The sequence below is a fragment of the Triticum urartu genome, chromosome 2A (genome assembly GCF_056163025.1).
Source record: "Triticum urartu cultivar PI428250 chromosome 2A, HENAU_Tu73, whole genome shotgun sequence".
Lineage (NCBI taxonomy): Eukaryota > Viridiplantae > Streptophyta > Magnoliopsida > Poales > Poaceae > Triticum > Triticum urartu.
In genome coordinates this window covers 377,660,451-377,681,402 of record NC_141874.1, presented here as the reverse complement: position 1 = coordinate 377,681,402, position 20,952 = coordinate 377,660,451, and the positions used below count along the sequence as shown (strand labels likewise).

At 47.3% G+C, this 20,952-nt stretch overlaps 1 protein-coding gene across 1 annotated transcript; it reads left to right on the top strand.

Annotated features, from left to right (window-relative positions):
* The first annotated feature begins 8,834 nt into the window (after positions 1-8,834).
* LOC147985169 (uncharacterized) lies at positions 8,835-9,845 on the top strand. The gene has a single exon (XM_087541446.1). The coding sequence runs from the start codon at positions 8,835-8,837 to the stop codon at positions 9,843-9,845; it is 1,011 nt and encodes a 336-aa protein (XP_087397572.1).
* Positions 9,846-20,952: the final 11,107 nt, after the last annotated feature.

Below are 20,952 nucleotides of genomic sequence, written 5' to 3'. Positions count from 1 at the left end.
ATCATTTTGGTCTTTTTAAAATGATTTTTATTGGATTTTAATAGAGCAATAGCACTCCTTGAATTATTTGAATTTTTCTGGATTTTATTTGACTTTACAAAAATGTCCATGTTGTTGGAAATCTTTTTCTGAAAATTTTGATATATAATATGCCTATATAATATTTTCATTTAGTTTGCTTTTATTTTATTTTAATTTTCCTCTGTTTGTGTTAAAAAAAATCCTCCTCCGGCGCCGAACTGGACCGGCCCAATAGGCCGCGGCGCAACCCAGCCAGCGCGCCGCCGCCGCCTTCCTCCTCGTGCCCATGTGAGACTCCTGCCGGAGTCCGCCGCACCTACGGCGCCGGCCGCCCCTTCCCCAAGCCAGGAGCCGCCCCGGCCCCTTTATAACCCGAGGCACCGCGCCGCACCGCGCCACCCCTCGCGCCGCCGCCGCCGCTGCAGTGCCCCGCCTCTCGCGCCGCCTCGCCGGACTTCACCGCCGCCGCTGCACGCTCCGCCCGCCGCCGCAGCTAGTGCCGCTGCCGCTCCCTGCCGTCGCCGCGCCTCGCCACCGCGCCACCCCTCGCCGCCGCCCCCGCTCGCCGTCGAAGCCGCTGGCGAGATCCGCCGTAACCGCCGCCGTCGCCTCCTCGCCGGAGAGCCATCGGAAAACTGCCACCGCTGCCGGTTTATTTCGCCCGAGCCGGTAAAAGCCGCCGCTTTTTCTTTCAGTTAAAAAAAACCCTAGATCGGTTTTCCACAGAAAACCTAGATCTGATTTTTTATGTTTAGTTATGTAGTGAGCGTTCACTAGTTATGCCTTTGGAGTGAATGGTTTTCGTCGGTTTTGTTTCCGAAGCGAACGTTCGTTAGATAGGTTTTTTTCTTTTTCTGTTTAATTTCGGCCAGGGACCCGTAGGTAATTAGTTTCTTCATAGTTTAGTCCGTGATCTTCAATCTATCACTACTTCTTGCTCGTTTGTCCAAATCCAAGGAAACCAACCCAAACATGTTTTTGAAATTTTAAAATTTCAATTAGATCAGATTTGAATTCAAACTTCGTTTGATCATAACTTGAGTTTCGTAGCTCCGTTTGAGTTGATTCTATTTGCAAAACGAAACTCTTGACCTAAACTTTCTGATAAGGCCAAATTCACCTAATTTTGGTACTATTAGAAATTGTTTTATGTTGCAAGAGTTATTTGCTTGCTTTGATGTTTTCTGAATCGTCTTCTTCGTTCTTTCTGATCTGTTGAGTGATTGCTTATGTGTGGTTACTGTTGCTTGCTTACGATAGATTGACCGGAGTGTGACGAGTAGAGCTATCAAGAGTTTTGAGTGCGAATCATCTTCATCAACATTGCAGGCAAGTTCACACTTTGATCATATTCCTTTCATACCCAGTTTTTATGCATTAGTTTCACCCTCAAACATTGCATGAGTAGGATTGATAACATGTGGGTATTGGGAAGTAGTTGATGAGGTAGGAACCTATTGCCCTGTATTCAAACCTTGGGAGTTACTATTATGTTATGCTTATATTGCCATGCTATGCTCGTAGACGTGGATTGGGTTTGAGAGTATTTCATGACAGATGTGAGATTGTTAATTAATGGTTTACTTAAGTGGCATCTTTAACACACATCTGGGTGGATTGAGGCACCTGGGTATTCCAGTGATTGCCTGTCTAGGCACCTGGGTATTCCAGGATTGCCTGTTTTTTTGGACTGCCACCCAGGCTCAAAGGGATCATGATATTATTCATGCTAGAAACTTCCGTGTGCAGCCACAAGCTACTATGGGCTCTAGCATAGTTGACTAAGTTGTGCGAACTCTTACAGTGGTAGACTAGGAGATGTAGGGGAAAGTAGGTGTAACAGTCTACCCGATCGTAAGGTGCTAGCGCTTCTGAAAGACTATGTCTTGGTCATCCGTTTCTCAAACACCATGTAGTGCGAGAATCCCAACGGAGGAGATCGAGTCTTGTGGGGAAAAGTGCGCAAACCTCTGCAGAGTGTATAAACTAATCATGGTTAGCCGTGTCCCCGGTTATGGATAATTTGAGTATCTAGTACCTGGATTATCATGTGAATCTCATCATGTTACTTTAAATTAAGTTTGTTGGGTTTAATGATGTTACTTAATTGGGATTGAGAATGCTGTCAACCATTCTCAATGTTCAACAACCACCATGATAGTTAAATAAAATCTATTCCTTTGCAGTAGGGAAAAAATGGCTTTTCGCAAAACCCTTATAACCATAGAGCTTTTCCACCAGCCATATATGCATGTAGTGATAGCCATTGTTCATCATTTCTCTCTATGGTGTGAATTTGCCAGTACATTCAATGTACTGACCCTTTGTGGCTGCAACATCTCATGTTGCAGGATTATCTTACGACGAGTAAGTGACACGTTAGGGTTACAATTTCTACACTCAACTTTGCCGTTGGTGTTGATGGGAATCCACAACCTTGTTACTTCCGCTATTTTGGATTGAGGTAATAGTATTTAAGTTACTTTATACATGTGATTTACCTCTTTTATAAACTCTCGAGTATTGTGTGTGTCAGCATACTGATCCAGGGATGACACTTAAGCACAGAGACTTGATCCATTCGGGTCAGGTCGCTACACATGATAGTCCTACTATCTCTTTGAATTCTCCAAACTACACTATATTGGAGAAGTTTGCTCTTATTAAGGATTACATTAATGGGTTGCCTTTTACCCTTGCACATGATGATTTTGATGAATATAATATGCATGTTCTTGCTGCTCCTACTTGCAATTATTATGAGAGAGGAACTATATCTCCACCTCCTTATGTTTCCAACACGATAAAATTACAAGAAACTGCTTATGCGATGTATTTGCCTTTACTTGATGTGCATGAATTGTTCTTGTATGAGATGCCGATGCATAGGAAGAGAGTTAGACTTCGTCATTGCATGATATATGTTGCTTTGTGCTCATTACTAAATGCCAAATCATTGTTAATTAAAATTGTCTTTGATATACCTTGGGATCCGGGTGGATCCATTACTTGAGCACTTTATGCCTAGCTTAATGGCTTTAAAGAAAGCGCTGCCAGGGAGACAACCCGGAAGTTTTAGAGAGTCATTTATTTCTGTTGAGTTCTTTTATAAAGTTTAAAAACAAACAAAAATATAGGGGAACTTAAAACTTTTCGACAAAAGAGAAGCGATTGGAAGTTATGCATTGGAGAAGTGAGGGTCGACCTTGAACAATTTGTTCATGCTCATGGAAACAATGTAGAATTTTTCAGGAAGATACATACAAAAATAATTATCCCCTTGTACAATTCCATTGTATTATAAAAATAATGTGCCAAGATTTGCCTTTAGGATGATTAGATTGCTTCTTGGTATGTGCGGTATAAAAATAGAAACTTTAGTTGTAGCGCGTGAATTTTCATTTTTTACTGGAATGTCAAACGTTTCTCAAACTTTTTGCACAATCTTGCTATAAAAATTGTTTATTTTGTCCTAGTTGTTTAGAATTTTTGGAGTACCAAAAGTATGGTGTCGGTGCACAAAAGGAGGGGTCCTATTTTGTACCCCTTTACTTGTGCGCGGGCACTTGGAGCCGCGCCTGCGACCACACCTAGCGGGACAGAGGAAGGAAGCAAAGCCGCAAGACAACCAGAGCAACGCCAAGCCAGAAAACACGAAGAGCAGAAGGGCGAGGTGAGCTCCCCTGGCAAGGCCCTTGCCGGGGCGGCCTCCACAGCCCCGGCAAGAACCTTGCCGGGGCAACTTGCCCAACACCAGCAGAGCCGCCACCCTTGAGCCCAAGAGTTCCAACACCATCAACCACTTTGGGACCGTGGCTCGGGAGGCACCTCCATGGTGGCATGCAAATCTTTGTGGAGACCAGAAGCACACGAGACTAGATGATGACCAGAAGACAACAATCCTCGGCAAGATCCTTGCCAAGGATACCCACGAGACCCCCGGGAAGACCCTTGCCGAGGACGACCACGATGCCACGGGAAGACCCTTGCTGGGGCCCCGGCAAGACTCTTGCCAAAAACATCCGCGGGGCCGCAGCCAGGCCCACATCTGCAAACACTCCACCGTTCCCATGCAGCTGCCAGCCCACCAGCTAGGCAGGTACCTGCGTGGCGACGTGCGGCCTCTTAGCCGACTCGGCAAGCACCTGCGTGCTGGCATGTAGATCTTCGTGAAGATTCAGCCATCGCACCAACTCAGCAGCTAGCCAGCGTGGCGCTACACGCCTCGTCAGTTCAGACGCATGTCAAAGCCAGGCGAGGCGGCGACAGCTGGGACGAGCTTCCTTGCCGTCCCCAATAAAGCAAGAAGGGCACGTCGGCAGTGCATTAAATGCATTTGTCCTACGGTGCCAGGAGATAGACTTGATTACGGTATAGCTTTCCATCTCCTGTGTGCCACTATGGCATCCCCTTTGACTATAAAAGGAGGCCCGTGGCGTACTGAGAGAGGATTCAGATTTTTTGGACCCTACACGCCTTGTAGCTAGTCCAAGAACACCAGATAAATAGAAACCAGCAGGAGTAGGGTATTACGCATCACTTGCGGCCCGAACCTGGATAATCCCCCCGCGTTAATCTCTCAATCCCGCTCTTTCCACAGCCCTGCACCCGCCAACCGTAGCAAAAAGGGATTCCTCGTGATCCCGTAGGTGTCGTTTCCCCCGACATATGGTATATATTCAGATTGCTACACACTGTCCTGTTTAAGACAGATTCTGTTTTTGATGCATTGTTTTGCTTGTTTTGATGAAACTATTGATTTTATCGGTGGTATAAGCCATGGAAAAGTTATATTACAGTAGCTACAATGCAAAAATAAAATATGAATTGGTTTGCAATAATGCTTAGAGTAGTGATTTGCTTTATTATACTAACGGATCTTACCGAGCTTTCTGTTGAGTTTTGTGAGGATGAAGTGGTCAAAGATTGAGGAGGTCTCCGACCACGGATGGGGCCGGAGACGTGGCCCGCGAGCATCCACGACATTCTGGCGATCGGAGCCAGGCGAGCGGTGTCGTCCGAATCCGAGATGACGAGCCGCGTGCTGCTGGGTCCGGGGGCGGGGCCGTGCTACCCACGGGCGGCGCAGCAGCCTCTACGGCACCCTAGCCGGCGCCCGTGTCGCGCCCCTCCCAGGCCGCATGCGATGAGCAACACCGCGATGTCGGAGCCCCCGGGCACCGCCACGGAAAAAGCACTATGCGCCACTCCCAAGACGAACCAGGCCGACGTGCGTGCTCAGACGCCGGTGCAGGCGGCGCGCGACCGCGAGACCGTGACAGAGCCCCTTCTAACCTGGTTAGAAGTCGGAGTGCATCACGATCTACGTAGATCTCGCTGCCGCCTACGCCAGCAGAAGTGCTGGCGCGCGTGCAGCTGCTCCTCGACTCCCCCCCCCCTGCTGTGGAGAAGTTTGACGAGTGGAGAGCCACCATTCAAAGCCTTGTCAGATTCGCCAACAAAGATGAGCCGCTCCCAGCGGAACCCTCGCACTGGCGTCCTGACGAGTCGGCGCACGCTGGCGGTGGGGGGACCAGAGATGCTGCGACCATGGTGCACTCTCTCCCCCCTCCCCCCCCCCCCCCGCCGCGACCGCAACAATAACAACCGGCCCATCTACCCGAGGTCGGTGACAACATTTCCACCGCATCGTCCGACCCGCGAACCCACCACGACCAACGTCAAGTCCTTCGGGAACGGGCCCAGGAAGATGCTCGAACTACCATCAAACGACGACGGGAGACACACCATCAGTCAGATTGGCGTGCGGGGCCTAATATGGACCACCCGGTGCCGGGGGCCCCGGTGACCTGCTTTACGAGGTGGGTTGTCCAGCCTTTACCCGAGAGCTGCGGCAGTTCTAGTGGCCCTCCCACCGCACATTCAAGCCCGATGTCGCCAAGAAGTACAACGGCAAGACCCATCCGTCAGAGTTCCTCAGCATCTACACCATCACGATGCAAGCTGCTGGAGCTCGCGACGACAAGGTGCTTGCCAATTACTTCTCGTTGGCACTCAAACCCAATGTCATGTCATGGTTGATGCACTTGCCAGTGGATTCCATTTCTTCTTGGTCGGATTTGTGTCATGAGTTTGTTGGCACCTTCACTGGAGGCCACCAAGCTCATGCCCAGGCAAGCGATTTGCACATAATCCCTAGAAAGAAGGAGAAAACATGCGCAAGTACATACAGAGGTTAAGCCGAGTGCAGTACAACATCCCAGATGTTCATCTCGTTGTAGTTATCAGTGCATTCCATCAGAATGTGCGCAACTGCAAGATGCACGAAGAGTTTGCGATGAACAAGGTCAAGGATGTGGCTGAACTTTATGTTCTGGCCGATAGATGTGCTCGAGCTGAAGAGGGGAGGAAGTACCCCGGCGAGGACGCCGCTGCGGAAACCGACTCCACAGACGAAGACACCGCCGCTCCGACAAAGAAGGGCCGGTGCCGCAACAGGAATTGCAAGGGCAAGATTGTGCTTGCTATTGAGGGATCCGGCGAGCTTGGCGCCGCCAAAAAGGCCAAGGCTGACGACCCCGATAGGGAGGTTGCCGGGTGTGCCGCCTGCTTGGCCCTGGCAGCTGCCAACAAGCCAGGAGGCTCCGACAAGTAATACTGCAAAATCCACCGCACCAAGGGCCATGACCTCCAGAACTACCGACAAGTTGAGCTACTTGTTGGAAAGCAGAAGGCTGAATATGAAAGGCGAGACAAGGAGAAAGGTCAGGATGGTGCTGACGGATGCGGCAAGAAGCGTGGCGGCCAAGGGGGTCGCCGCGGCAAAGATAACCAACAAGAGAGGCCCGCTCGGGGCCGCGACAAGAAAGAGGAGGATGATGATCACGACGAGGACGACGAGTTTGGCGAGCACGAGTTCCAGAAGGCTACATAGGCCATGTGCGTCGATGGTGGCGCCTCGTTGCACACCTCACACCGCCAGCTGAAGCAGTGGGCGCGTGAGGTCCCTGCGGCGGAGCCGTCGTTCGATGTCTAGAAGCCCCTGAAGTGGTCTCGCATGCCCATCGTTTTTGACACCGAGGATCACCCTGATCGCATAACTGCGGTCATGTGTTTGCCATTGTTGGCCTCACCAACAATACGCAACCTCAAGGTGACAAAAGTGCTGGTTGACGGTGGGGCTGGTCTGAATTTGATCTCGCCCGCTGTGATCAAGAAGCTGCAGATTCCTGATGGAGACCTCGAAGAGACGGGCACGTTTCAAGGGGTCAACCCAGGAAGGAGCCAGGCTAAAGGTAAAATCACGCTGCCCATTATGTTTGGAGGCGAGCTGAACTATAGGACGGAGAAGATCGTCTTCGATGTTGCCGAGATCCCCTTGCCATACAATGTGATCCTTGGCCGCCCAGCGCTGGCCAAGTTCATGGCGGCGTCCCACTACGCCTACAACACGCTAAAGATGCCAGGGCCGCTAACCATCATCACCGTCCCCTCCGACAAGAAAGATGCGCTCATCCGTGCCGATCAACTTTACCAAGAGGCAGTCGCAGCAACTGCGGCGAAGACACTTGCCCCTGTCGCTGAAGCTCCAGGGAAGAAGAAGGCCGACAAGACCTCTTCCGGCGAGACCTCTTGCACCCACTCCGATAAGCGCACCTCTTTGGAGTGCTGCGCTCCCATTGAGGACGTGCCAGAGAGCTCCGCCAGCAAGAGCAAGAAGTCCAAAGCTGCACCACCAAAAACAAAGAAGGTGTCCATCAAGGAGGACGACACGGGCGGGGCTTTCACCATAAGCTCCACCGTCGACAGCAAATAGGAAAGCGCGCTTGTCGCCTTCCTACGGGCGAATGTCGATGTGTTTGCATGGCAAGCATCCGACATCCCCGGCGTTCCCAGGGAGGTGATTGAGCACCATCTTGATGTTAGTCCTCATGCGCAGCCCGTCAAGCAGAAGGTCAGGAAGCAAGCTTTGGAGCGACAAGAGTTCATCATAGAAGAGATCAGGAAGTTGGAGGCGGTAGGCCTGGTTAGAGGAGTACTCCACCCCACGTGGTTGGCCAATCCGGTAGTGGTGCGTAAGGCAAATGGGAAGTGTAGGCTGTGTATTGATTACACAGATATCAATAAAGCTTGTACAAAGGGTCCTTTCCCCTTGCCACACATCGACCAAATTGTAGACTCCATTGCCGGGTGTGACATGCTGTCATTCCTCGATGCCTATTCAGGATACCACCAGATCTTCATGATGAAAGAAGACGAAGAGAAGACCGCGTTCATCATGCCATGTGGTACGTACTATTTTGTATAGATGCCTTTCGGGTTGAAGAGCGCCGGTTCAACGTTTGCCCGAGCGGTCCAAATTGGTTTTGAGCCCCAGCTACATAGAAATATGGAAGCCTATATGGATGATATAGTGGTCAAAACCAAGGACAGGGCCACGCTCGTACAAGACCTAGAAGAAACATTTGCAAATCTGCATAAGATCAACCTCAAGCTCAACCCAGAGAAGTGCGTGTTCGGTGTCCCGTCCGGCAAACTTCTTGGGTTCTTTGTGTCTCAGCGTGGAATTGAAGCAAATCCCAACAAGATCAAGGTGATCGAGCAGATTGAAGCACCGAAGCGGGTCAAAGACATTCGTAGGCTCGCCGGCTGTGTTGCCGCCCGGAGTAGATTCATCTCCAAATCTGCTGAGCGCGCCCTCCCCTTTTTCAAAGTTTTGAAAAAGGCGGGTCCATTAAAGTGGACTCCGGAGGCAGAGGCTGCAGTACAAGATTTGAAGAGGTATCTCTCCTCCATGCCGATACTAGTCGCGCCCAAAACCGCAAGAGTCGTTGCTGCTATACTTGGCAGCAATGGATCAAGTGGTCAGTGTCACGCTGGTGGCGCAGAGGGAACTTGAGGAAGAGGCAGCAGTAGCAGCGGAGCCATCGGGTGACGGGTCGGGGCCATCCCCGGCAGGGTCTGACGCCAGCAAGATAGAACCCACGACGAGACCCGATCCCGGCAAGGCGGAGTCGAAGCATATGAGCAAAGTAGGACAGAAGAAGAAGATGGTGCAACACCCAGACTATTTTGTTAGTTCCCTCTTGCAGGGGGCTAGGTCAAGATATTCTGGTATGGAGAAGCTACTCTTCAACCTCATCATGCCCTCGAGAAAGCTGCACCACTATTTCCAAGCACATGAGATCACCGTCATCACGCGCCTCCCGTTGCAACGAATCTTGGACAACCGAGATGCGACTGGGAGGATTGTGGAGTGGGCGTTGGAGCTGTCGAGCTTTGTACTCAAGTTTGAAAGTAGTTCAACAATCAAGAGCCGAGCCCTGGCGGAGTTCATAGCAGAATGGACCGCAACGCCCGACGAGGAGATTCAAGAGACCACCCTCCCCGGCAAGGAGACGAGCAGTGAGTGGATTATGTACTTTGATGGAGCTTTCTCACTCCAAGGTGCTTGTCCTGGTGTATTGCTCGCCGCGCCCACCGGAGAGCGCCTCAAGTACGTAATCCAGATGCACCTTCCTCGGGAAAAATCAAAGAACAACAAGGCAGAGTACGAGGGATTGTTGGCCGGTCTTAGGATCGCGGCAGACCTTGGAATCAGAAAGCTCATCGTCAGAGGTGATTCACAACTCATCATCAAGCAAGTAAACAAGGACTACCAGAGCTCGTTGATGGAGGCCTATGTGGATGAAGTGAGGAAGTTGGAAGAGCGCTTTGACGGATTGCAAGCAGAGCATGTTCCTCGAGCGGAGAACGACATTGCCGATGACTTGTCAAAGCATGCTGCCCTCAAGTTGCCTATGGAACTAGGTACCTTTGTGCTTCAGCTAACTAACCCATCCGTTGAACCATCAGCAGGTTAGAACAAACGAAGGAAGGCAGGCCCCGGCAAGTACTTTCCCGCTGAGCTCCCAGGAGCCGCCGGCAAGGACGTTGCCGAGAGTCCCAAGCTTGCCGGAGGGCGGCAACCCTCAGCAGGGCCTCACGCCCTAGCCATAAAAGCAGCTGCCCTTATGGCCGAACATGAGCCTTTAGTCCTTGCCGTCGAGCCCCAGGCTCCGGCATGGGCGCAGCCCACCATCCGTTTCCTCCAAATAGGAGAGCTCCCCGAGGAGCAGGAAGAAGCAGAGAAAGTAACCCGTCGGTCCAGCATGTACCAGTTTGTGGATGATGCCCTCTATAGGAGAAGACTGAACGGTGTGAAATTGAAGTGCATTTCTTGAGAGGACGGACTAAGGTTGTTGGCAGAGATACATGGAGGCATGTGTGCCTCCCACATAGGGTCAAGGGCTCTTGCCGGCAAAGCGTTCCGGCAAGGTTTCTTCTGGCCCACCACCCTCCAGGATGCAACTGCACTAGTAACCAAGTGTGAAGCGTGCCAGTTCCATTCAAAGAAGCTTCATCAACCCGCCCAAGCTCTTCAGACAATCCCTCTTTCCTGGCCATTTCCAGTCTGGGGGCTCGACATACTGGGCCCCTTTCCCTGTGCTGTCGGGGGCTTTAAGTACTTGTACGTCGCGATTGACAAGTTCACAAAGTGACCGGAAGTGGAGCCAGTGAGAAAGGTAACAGCACAGTCAGCCGTCAAGTTCTTCAAGGGACTAGTCTGCCGTTTCGGTGTGCCGAACAGAGTCATCACCGACAACGACACGCAGTTCACGAGCCGCACCTTCGTGCAGTACATTCAAGACCTCGACAGCAAGGTCTGTTTTGCTTCTGTTTCCCATCCCAGAAGTAACGGCCAGGCTAAGAGGGCGAATGCAGAAGTGCTACGGGGCCTCAAGACCAGGACTTTTGACAAGCTACACAAGTGCGAAAGGCGCTTGATTGATGAGTTGCCAACGGTTCTTTGGTCAATCAGGACGACACCAAATCGAGCCACTGGCCAGACACCCTTTGCCCTGGTATATGGGCAGAAGAAGTTCTCCCCACTGAACTCATATACGGGTCACCTCGAGTGCTCGCTTATGATGAGCTTGAGCAAGAGTAGTTGCGCCAAGATGATGCGACGCTCCTTGAGGAAGATTGTCTTCGGGCTACTATGCAAGCCGCTTGCTATCAGCAAGCCTTGCGCCGCTATCATAGTGATACGTCCATTTTGCATCATGCTTTTATATCGATATTTATTGCATTATGGGCTGATATTCCACATTATGTCACAATACTTATACCTATTCTCTCTTATTTTACAAGGTTTACATGAAGAGGGAGAATGCCGGCAGCTGGAATTCTAGGCTGGAAAAGGAGCAAATATTAGAGACCTATCCTGCACATCTCCAAAAGTCCTGAAACTCCACGGGAGCACTTTTCAGAATATATAAAAAATACTGAGCGCAAGAAGTACCAGAGGGGGGCCACCCACCAGCCACGAGGGTGGGGGCGCGCCCTACCCCCTGGGCGCGCCCCCTGCCTCGTGGGCCCCTGGTGGCCCTCCGATGCCCATCTTCTGCTATATGAGGTCTTTCATCCGAGAAAAAATCAGAAGCAAGATTACGGGACGAAACTCTGCCGCCACGAGGTGGAACCTTGGCGGAACCAATCTAGGGCTCCGGCGGAGCTGTTCTGCCGGGGAAACTACCCTCCAGGAGGGGGAAATCATCACCATCGTCACCACCAACGATCCTCTCATCGGGAGGGGGTCAATATCCATCAACATCTTCACCAGCACCATCTCATCCCAAACCCTAGTTCATCTCTTGTATCCAATATTTGTATCCAAACCTCAGATTGGTACATGTGGGTTGCTAGTAGTGTTGATTACTCCTTGTAGTTGATGCTAGTTGGTTTACTTGGTGGAAGATCATATGTTTAGATCCATTATGCATATTAATACCCCTCTGAGTATGAACATGAATATGCTTTGTGAGTAGTTACGTTTGTTCCTGAGGACATGGGAGAAGTCTTGCTATTAGTAGTCATGTGAATTTGGTATTCGTTTGATATTTTGATGAGATGTTGTCATCCCTCTAGTGGTGTCATGTGAACGTCGACTACATGACACTTCACCATTGTTTGGGCCTAGAGGGAGGCATTGGGAAGTAATAAGTATATGATGGGTTGCTAGAGTGACAGAAGCTTAAACCCTAGTTTATGCGTTGCTTCGTAAGGGGCTGATATGGATCCATATGTTTCATGCTATGGTTAGGTTTACCTTAATACTTCTGTTGTAGTTGCGGATGCTTGCAATGGGGGTTAATCATAAGTGGGATGCTTTTCCAAGTAAGGACAGCACCCAAGCACCAGTCCACCCACATATCATATTATCAAAGTACCAAACATGAATCATATGATCGTGATGAAAACTAGCTTGACGATAATTCCCATGTGTCATCGGGAGCGCTTTACTTCATATAAGAGTTTATCCAGGCTTGTCCTTTGCTACAAAAAGGATTCGTCCATCTTGCTACACCTTATTTACTTTTATTACTTGCTACTCGTTACAAATTACCTTATCACAAAACTACCTGTTACCGATAATTTCACTGCTTGCAGAGAATACCTTGCTGAAAACCGCTTATCATTTCCTTCTGCTCCTCGTTGGGTTCGACACTCTTACTTATCGAAAAGGCTACGATAGATCCCTTACACTTGTGGGTCATCAAGACTATTTTCTGGCACTGTTGCCGGGGAGTGAAGCGCCTTTGGTAGGTGGAATTTGGTAAGGAAAAATTTATATAGTGTGCTGAAATTTACTTTCACTTGTTACTATGGAAAGTAATCCTTTGAGGGGCTTGTTCGGGGTATCTTCACCCCGACCGGTAGAGAAAATAGTTTCTCCTCAACCTACTGAACCTACTGAAATTTTTTACTTTGAAATTCCTTCGGGTATGATAGAGAAACTGCTAGCTAATCCTTTTGCAGGAGATGGAACATTACATCCTGACTTACACTTAATCTATGTGGATGAAGTTTGTGGATAATTTAAGCTTGCAGGTATGCCTGATGATGTTATCAAGAAGAAGGTCTTCCCTTTATCTTTGAAGGGAGATGCATTGACATGGTATAGGCTATGTGATGATATGGGATCATGGGACTACAAACGGTTGAAATTGGAATTCCATAAGAAGTTTTATCCTATGCAGCTTGTTCATCGTGATCGTAATTATATATATAATTTTTGGCCTCGCGAAGGAGAAAGCATCGCTCAAGCTTGGGGCAGGCTTAAGTCAATGTTATATTCATGCCCCAATCATGAGCTCTCAAGAGAAATAATTATTCAAAAAATTTATGCTCGGCTTTCTGACAACAATCGATCCATGCTCGATACTTCTTGTACTGTTTCCTTTATGATGAAGACTATTGAATTCAAATGGAATTTATTGGAGAGAATTAAATGCAACTCTGAAGATTGGGATCTCGACGAAGATAAGGAGTTAGGTATAACACCTAAGTTTGATTGTGTTAAATCTTTTATGGATACCAATGTTTTCCATAAATTTAGCACTAAATATGGACTTGACTCTGAGATAGTAGCTTCTTTCTATGAATCCTTTGCTACTTATGTTGATCTACCTAAGGAGAAGTGGTTTAAATATCATCCTCCCATAGAAGTAAAAGTAGTTGAACCTATTAAAGTTGAAGAAAAGACTATCACTTATAATGATCCTATTGTTCCTACTGCTTATGTTGAGAAACCACCTTTCCCTGTTAGAATAAAGGATCATGCTAAAGCTTCAACTGTGGTTCATAGAAGTAATATTAGAACTTATGCACCCCCTGAGCAAGTTAAAGTTGAACATAATATTGCTATTGTTAAAGATCTCTTGGTTGATAATATTGATGGGCATGTTATTTACTTTTGTGATGAGACTGCTAGAATTGCTAAACCTGGTGCTAAAGATAAACATAGACCTGTGGTAGGCATGCCTGTTATTTCTATTAAAATAGGAGATCATTGTTATCATGGCTTGTGTGATATGGGTGCTAGTGCTAGTGCAATACCTATTTCCTTATACAAAGAAATTACCGATTTCATTTGCCATAGCACCAGCTGTACCACAGAAAAATCCCACTCCAGCAAAAAGTACAGCAAGTCCACCAGCCGAAGACCTATCCCAACTACAGAGACAGCCAATTCCTGCAGATTGGAACCCCATTCCATTTATTCCCAGTTTAAAAGACAATGCTTTCAATGTTGTTAGGGACTACGTGCATATATTCCCATCATGGGAAGATTATTGTGAAGACAAACACCATTTTCACATCTTCCTGTCCAACTTACGTGTAAGTGCTATTATTCATGGTTATTATTTTCCTGTTTTCTGCTAATTGAACACATCAATGATTTACATTACATTGTTGTAACTAGGCGAGGGTCAATCTGGATAGTCATGACGAGCAAATCTTGCTTGTGCTTTTCAAGGAAGCATTGCAGCAGTATCGGTGTTACCTGAGGAAATCACACTTTGATGGCAAGTCTATAAACGAATTTCCGGTGAAGTCTCATGTGCTAAATTTAGAAGACATTGAATGGAAAAACCTCGTTATGCACTGGTCTCGTTCCCAGGATGAGGTACTGTCTATGAAATCACATGACAATTTGAACTTCTACTTTTCCGCATGTGCCTTACGGATCTTTTTTGCAGGAAATCTGCTCGAAGAAGAATTCCGGTTTGACAAGAGCGACAGGATATCGCAAATATGCTGCCGCTGCTTTGCTCTTGTTAGTACCTGTTGTCCTGTATCACTGTACTTGCATACATACCTGGTTCATTATGTGACAGCAGTATGCATGATAGCTTGCTTATCAATTGTTCACTCCAAATTATCTGATCTGTATGAATGGTTACATTAGTGTAGAATATTACCAATGCCAATGTTTTTTTAGCTCTGCATTGTTCTTGTAAGTACATGCTGTCCTTTGTCAGTGTACTTATAATGACAGGTAGTTGTTCATGTACCATCACTCTGTAGCTTATTTTCCTTTGCCCTCCATTTTCTACACATTAGATCTATATTTACTCTTACCATAAGGTTGGTACTAAAGAAGTTTAGCTGTGCATTGCTCTTGGCTGTACCTTTTGCCTGTATCGCTGCACTTACATTTATAGCTACTTGGTTATGTAGCATCACTCTTCATCTTATCTTAAATATTCTCCATTTTTTCGTATATTATCACATCTATATTTACTCTTAACAAAATGTAGAATAAAGGCAATTCTTTTGAAGAAGATTCTGTGGTAAACTTCTTGAATTCCCCCCCCCCCATCAGCATGGACAAGGCCTTTATAGAGCCTGTCTTCACCAATAATGTAAGTTTTTCCATCTCAAGCCTTCAAACTTTGTTGTATATATTTGGTTAGGCATGACTGCAATAGCTATTTATTTTTTGTGTTTGCATCAAATTGCTTGTTTAAAGTTTATTATGTAGTTCATAAACAAAAGTTTGTCCTTTCTCAATTTAAGTTTTCAGTTGTACAACCAAGTTCCTTCTTCATACCATGTAAATTAAACTATACAGAGCAAGTGATCTTCTTTTGCACTGCATGTATGCTTCTGTTCTTCATCCGTAATCCAGTGGTGTGGTGCACCTACCCACTACAGCACAATGTCATATTCTGCAATGTCTTAACTATGAACAATGTCATATCATTCTACTATTATTTAAACCGTCTCTTTATTTGCCAATCTGAAATGGTATAAATTGACAGCACACTAACCATTGATACTTATGAGTTCTTGATCTGTAATCCAGTGGTGTCGTGAAGCTGCCAACTCCTTCACAATGTCATTTCCTTCCATGTCTTGACCTGAACAATACCATATTGTGTTAATGCAATTTTAAACTGTGTCACTTTATTCGTCAGTAAGAAATGTGATGAATTGTCAGCACTGATACTTTTATGTGCAAAACCTGTCATCTGTCTGCTTGTTTATCTTTCAGAGTGAGGAAGATATAAGTGTTGAACAAGCGCAGTCTCATCATCTTGCTCAGCTGCTTGCGCTGCAGCTCCCCAGCAGGGCTAACCTTTCTTGAACTCTATTGAAGTGCTGTCGGTTTCATATATTATTTTGTTAGCGTGTTTATTTGCACTGGTGGCGTTCTTTAATGCCCAGTGTATGTAATCTGTTGTCTGCTTGTGCTTTATTATCATAGTGGCGAACTTTGATGCGTAGTGGATGTAATATACCGTAATTTCTTTATTGTATAGTCTAGGTTTTTTCTTATTCACGATGCTGCAGTTATTTTACTGTATATATATCCTGTCTTCGCAGTAAACCGGCCAAACCGTAAAATTACGGTACATAATCGGGCCGTCATGCAATCACGATGTACGTTGGGCCTGAAACGTGCCGAACAGCTCACGGGCCGGCAGTAGCCCGAAATGAACCCCGGCCCATGATTGTGCGAATCAAATCACGGGCTTTTAACATGCCAAAATTGTCTCGGTCCTTGTTTGGCCCAATCAGATATAGGCTACGAGCAGGCCGGATGCAAACCGGGCCGTAGTTAGGCCCAACTATATGATGGGCTTTTAACAGGCCAAAATTAATATAGGGCCGAAATGTTAAACGGGCCCTTAACAGGCCAAAACTAATATCAGGCCGAATTCTAAGTGGGCCTTTAGCAAGTGGGCCCAAAAGCATAGTGTCCAGTTGATGGGCCGAATCTGATATGGGCCATAATTGAGCCCAAAGCCTCTTAAAGGGCCGGACCTGATCTGGGCCGTAATTTGTCCCAAAACGTGGCAGGCTTTTAACGGGTCGGATCTCATATGGGCCACTATTAGGCCCGGAGCGTCTCAAGCCATTAATGGACCGGATTAAATATGGGCCGGCATTTGGCCCAAAACATGGCAGCCAGTTAATGGGCCGGCCTACTAGGGTCCTCAAAATCTTGTGGGCCTACAGCTGGGCCGGCCCATTAATGTCGGTGACATCTCGTGGGCCTTTAGCTGGGCCGTCCCATTATGATCCGCAAGAATCTTGTGGGCCTTTACCTGGGCCGGCCCATTATGGCACACACAAATCTTGTGGGTCTTTACCTGGGCCGGCCCATTATGGCCCGCAAAATCTTGTGGGCCTTTAGCTAGGCTAGCCCATTATGGTCCGCAAAATCTCGTGGGCCTTTAGCTGGGCCGGCCCATTAGGGTTCGCAAAATCTTGTGGGCCTTCAGTTGGGCCGGCCCATTTAAACTTGATGGGTCGGTCCACGTGTCAACATATCATAGGCGTGTCTCGCCCATTGGATGAATGACACCTGTGCCAACGCGGACCTGACACGTGTCTCCTCCAGCCAATGATGATTTTACATGTGGAAAATCCCCATTGGTCGGGGTTTTTAATGTGTTATCGAATCCAAAATCCGACCCAATAGCTTAACGGCGTTCCGTTACGGTGGATGCCACGTGTCGGTCACCCTTGACGAAAGCACTTCTATGACGCGCGATTTATCGTCATGGAAGTGGACACTTCCGTGATGATAATTTTGGTAATGTCATGGAACACTTCTACGACAGCACAGGTATGACTATCTTGATTCTGTCATAAATTTGTCATGGATGTACATGCATGACAAAAAACGCGACCTACTGTGACAAACACGTATCATCACGGAAGTGTATTTTTTGTAGTGTCTCCTATGTTGTCACTTTCATATACTAGTGGGAATTTTTCATTATAGGATTAGATGCACACTGTAACACCCAATATGCGACTATACTCCATACGTGTCGAGGCACGACTTGGGGCATAAGCGCATATTGGTATGGTCGCAAGAGTGGTTGTATCTTTGCACATCTCATGTACTGAATAGATAGAATATGAGATTTGGCTTACAATCGCCACAATGTCACACAATATCATCAAGTTATACAATCATTCAAGATGAACACAGAGTCCGGCTACGGACGAAGTCAAACGAATAAAAGACAACCACCCAACCTAAGTCCCGATCGACCCTACTGGGCACCACTACTGATCATCCGAAAAGGAAACATAGTAACGGCCAAGGTCTTCGTCGAACTCCCACTTGAGCTCAGTGGCATCACATGCATCAGTCTCATCGGTACCTGCAACTATGTTTGTAGTATACTATGTACCACGGGGACTCAGCAATCCTATTGCCCACGGTGTCAAGACTATCAAAACTTAAAGGTAAGGTATGGACATAAGGTGGAGTTGCAGCAAGCGCTAAGCATTGTATGGTGTCTAACTTACGAATGTAAGAATAAGATGAGAAGCTACGCAAACGGTCATAATCTTGTAATGATCAAGAAGTGATCCTGAACTACTTACGTTCAAACATAACCCCACCATGTTCTCTTCTCGAACCTCGTCGAAAAGAGACCTTCACGGTTACACACACGGCTGGTGTATTTGAAAGAGTTTGGTTTCAGGTTCACTACAACCGGATATTGAAAACTCTCGTCTGCCACATAACTGCGGGCACGGCTCTCGAAAGATTAAACCCTGCAGGGGTGTCCCAACTTAGCCCATGGCAAGCTCACGATCCGCGGAGACAATTCTCCATCTCGGGACCCTACGATCAGACTCGGAATCCCGGTGCACAAGACATTTCGACAATGGTAAAACAAAACCAGCAAGACCTCCCGACGTGTAGACACCCTGATAGTAGCCGCGCGTATCTCGTCTTAGGCCATGATCGGATGAGCGCAGCGTACAACAACTGAGACCCGAGTTTCCATGGGGGGAAGCTGCACACGACTCTAGTTTAGACCAACACTCATGAGGAGCATTGGCCCGGGTTGTTGATTAAGAATCCTCGGGTTAATCACTCCCTGTGCAAATTTTAGTTGTTATTAGGCAAATGGTAAAACCAATGTTGGGCCTTGTTGGAAAAGTTTTATTCAAAGCGAACTGCCAACAGGGGCCCATAAACCCTCACCGTGTTAGGGACGCAAAATCAAGGAACATAACACCAGTATGACGGAAACTAAGGCGGCAAGAGTGGAACAAAACACCAAGCAAAAGGCCAAGCCTTCCACCCTTTACCAAGTATATAGATGCATTAATTAAATAAGAGATATTGTGATATCCCAACATATCCATGTTCCAACATGGAACAAACTTCATGGCACCTGCAACTAGCAACGCTATAAGAGGGGCTGAGCAAAAGCGGTAACATGCCCAAACAACGGTCTGCTAGGAAGGTGGGTTAGAGGCTTGACATGGCAATATGTTAGGCTTGATAAACAAGTGGTAGGTAGCGCGACATAGTGATAGAATGAACAACTAGCAAGCAAAGATAGAAGTGATATCAGGGGTAATGATCATCTTGCCTGCAATGTTTTCAGAGGTATCGAATCCTTGCTCCTCGTGAACGTACTCGACAGGGTCCTCGAACACGAACTCGTCTCGCGGCTCTACCCAAAGCAAGAACGCAAGCAACAGAACGACAAACAATCATGGTGCAATGCGCAAGCAACATGATGCAAGACATGGCATGGAATGCAAGATAAGATGTGCAATGCATATGAGGTGCTTCGGAAGGGGTGTAAACGAGACGGAAGGAGAAACGATGAACATGGCACAATCTTGGTAACCCAAGCATGCCACTGGACTGACTGATAGATTTCGGTTGAAATCGACATAAAGATCACCGAAAATGGATGCATGGTTTGAAAATGACAAGCCAAACAAGATGCAACTCAATTTGTTGAAAACAACAATATGGCCACTTAGATGCATAGTTTAAACATGCTACAGCACCCAAACATGAAAAAAAGGCATGGCAGTGAAGTACATATCAAGCACTACAAAACATTATTACTGAGCTACTGCTAGAAACCACTAGAGCATGACTAAAACATCATGGCAAAATGCAAATGCTAACAGCTTTACAGACTTGGTGAAAATACTGGACATGATAGAAACAACATCAGGTTGCAATGTTTAGAGCTAGTAAACTACATGTTATAGGGACACATCATGGCAAACAAGATCATGGAATGTTAGAACAAAATGCACTTAACAAAACACCCTTAGTGAACTTGTTCCAAAGATCTACAGAAAAGATGATAGCACCAATGCAAACATGGCAAGTGATATGACTGATTTCAGACTTGGTAGAATATGCATGGCATGACAAAACAAATTCATGTAGGCATGTTTACAAGCTTGTGGCACTCATCACAGTGCGCTTCATGGCATGGAATAAAATCTAGCATGAAGTAGACATGAAAAAGAAGCTACACATGTGCTAAACAATCACATAGCATATTTGAATTTAATCTCCCATAAATGACAACAGTAACATGATGTAAAATAGAAGGTGTACAAACTTGATCAAATGCAGAAACTAATGCCACCACTAGAATACTTGGATTTTTCTACCCCAAAACCATATATAATATGCCTAGGTTGCAGTAGAAAAATCCCAACAATTTTGCAAAACAAATACTGCCTAATATGGAATATGTAGAAAAGGCAACTTCCATAAATGGAACGTCCAGAATAGGACTTGCCTGAATAGGAAAGATTTTGTCTGCCTGAAACGGAATATGGGAATAAATAGAAGAAAAGGAAGAAAAGTGGAGAGGGGATGACAGGTGGGACCTGGCCCCTGACTCGCTGACTAGTGGGTCCCACGGGGTCCCACATGGCAGTGGTTGTGTGGCTGGCTTCCAAAACAGAGGAAGCAGAGGAGCGGGCCGACGCGGGCACAGAGCGGTGGAGGGGCTCGCCGGAGTTGCCTCCGGTGGCCTATCAGAACGACGGAGGGGCGCATCGGGGTGACCAGAGGATCCTGCACCCGCGGGTGTTACAAAATGCACAGGACGACAACGGAGGCGTCGGCGGTGAGGTGCTATAGAGGCGGCGTAGCGAGGATGGACGCGCCGAAGCGGGGGAGCTAAATGGGCGGCAATGAGCACGGATCGAGCGACTGCGACGCGGGGACACGCCGAACATGCGCAACAAGCAAAAGGGGGCCAGTGCACTCACCGGAGACGAGGTCTGACTACGGCGCGTTCGAGTGCTCATGGCAGCATACGGCAGAGCGCTCTAACG

Coding starts and splice junctions, on each gene's coding strand:
- LOC147985169 (XM_087541446.1), top strand. CDS start 8,835: ATGGATCAAGTGGTCAGTGTCACGCTGGTGGCGCAGAGGGAACTTGAG.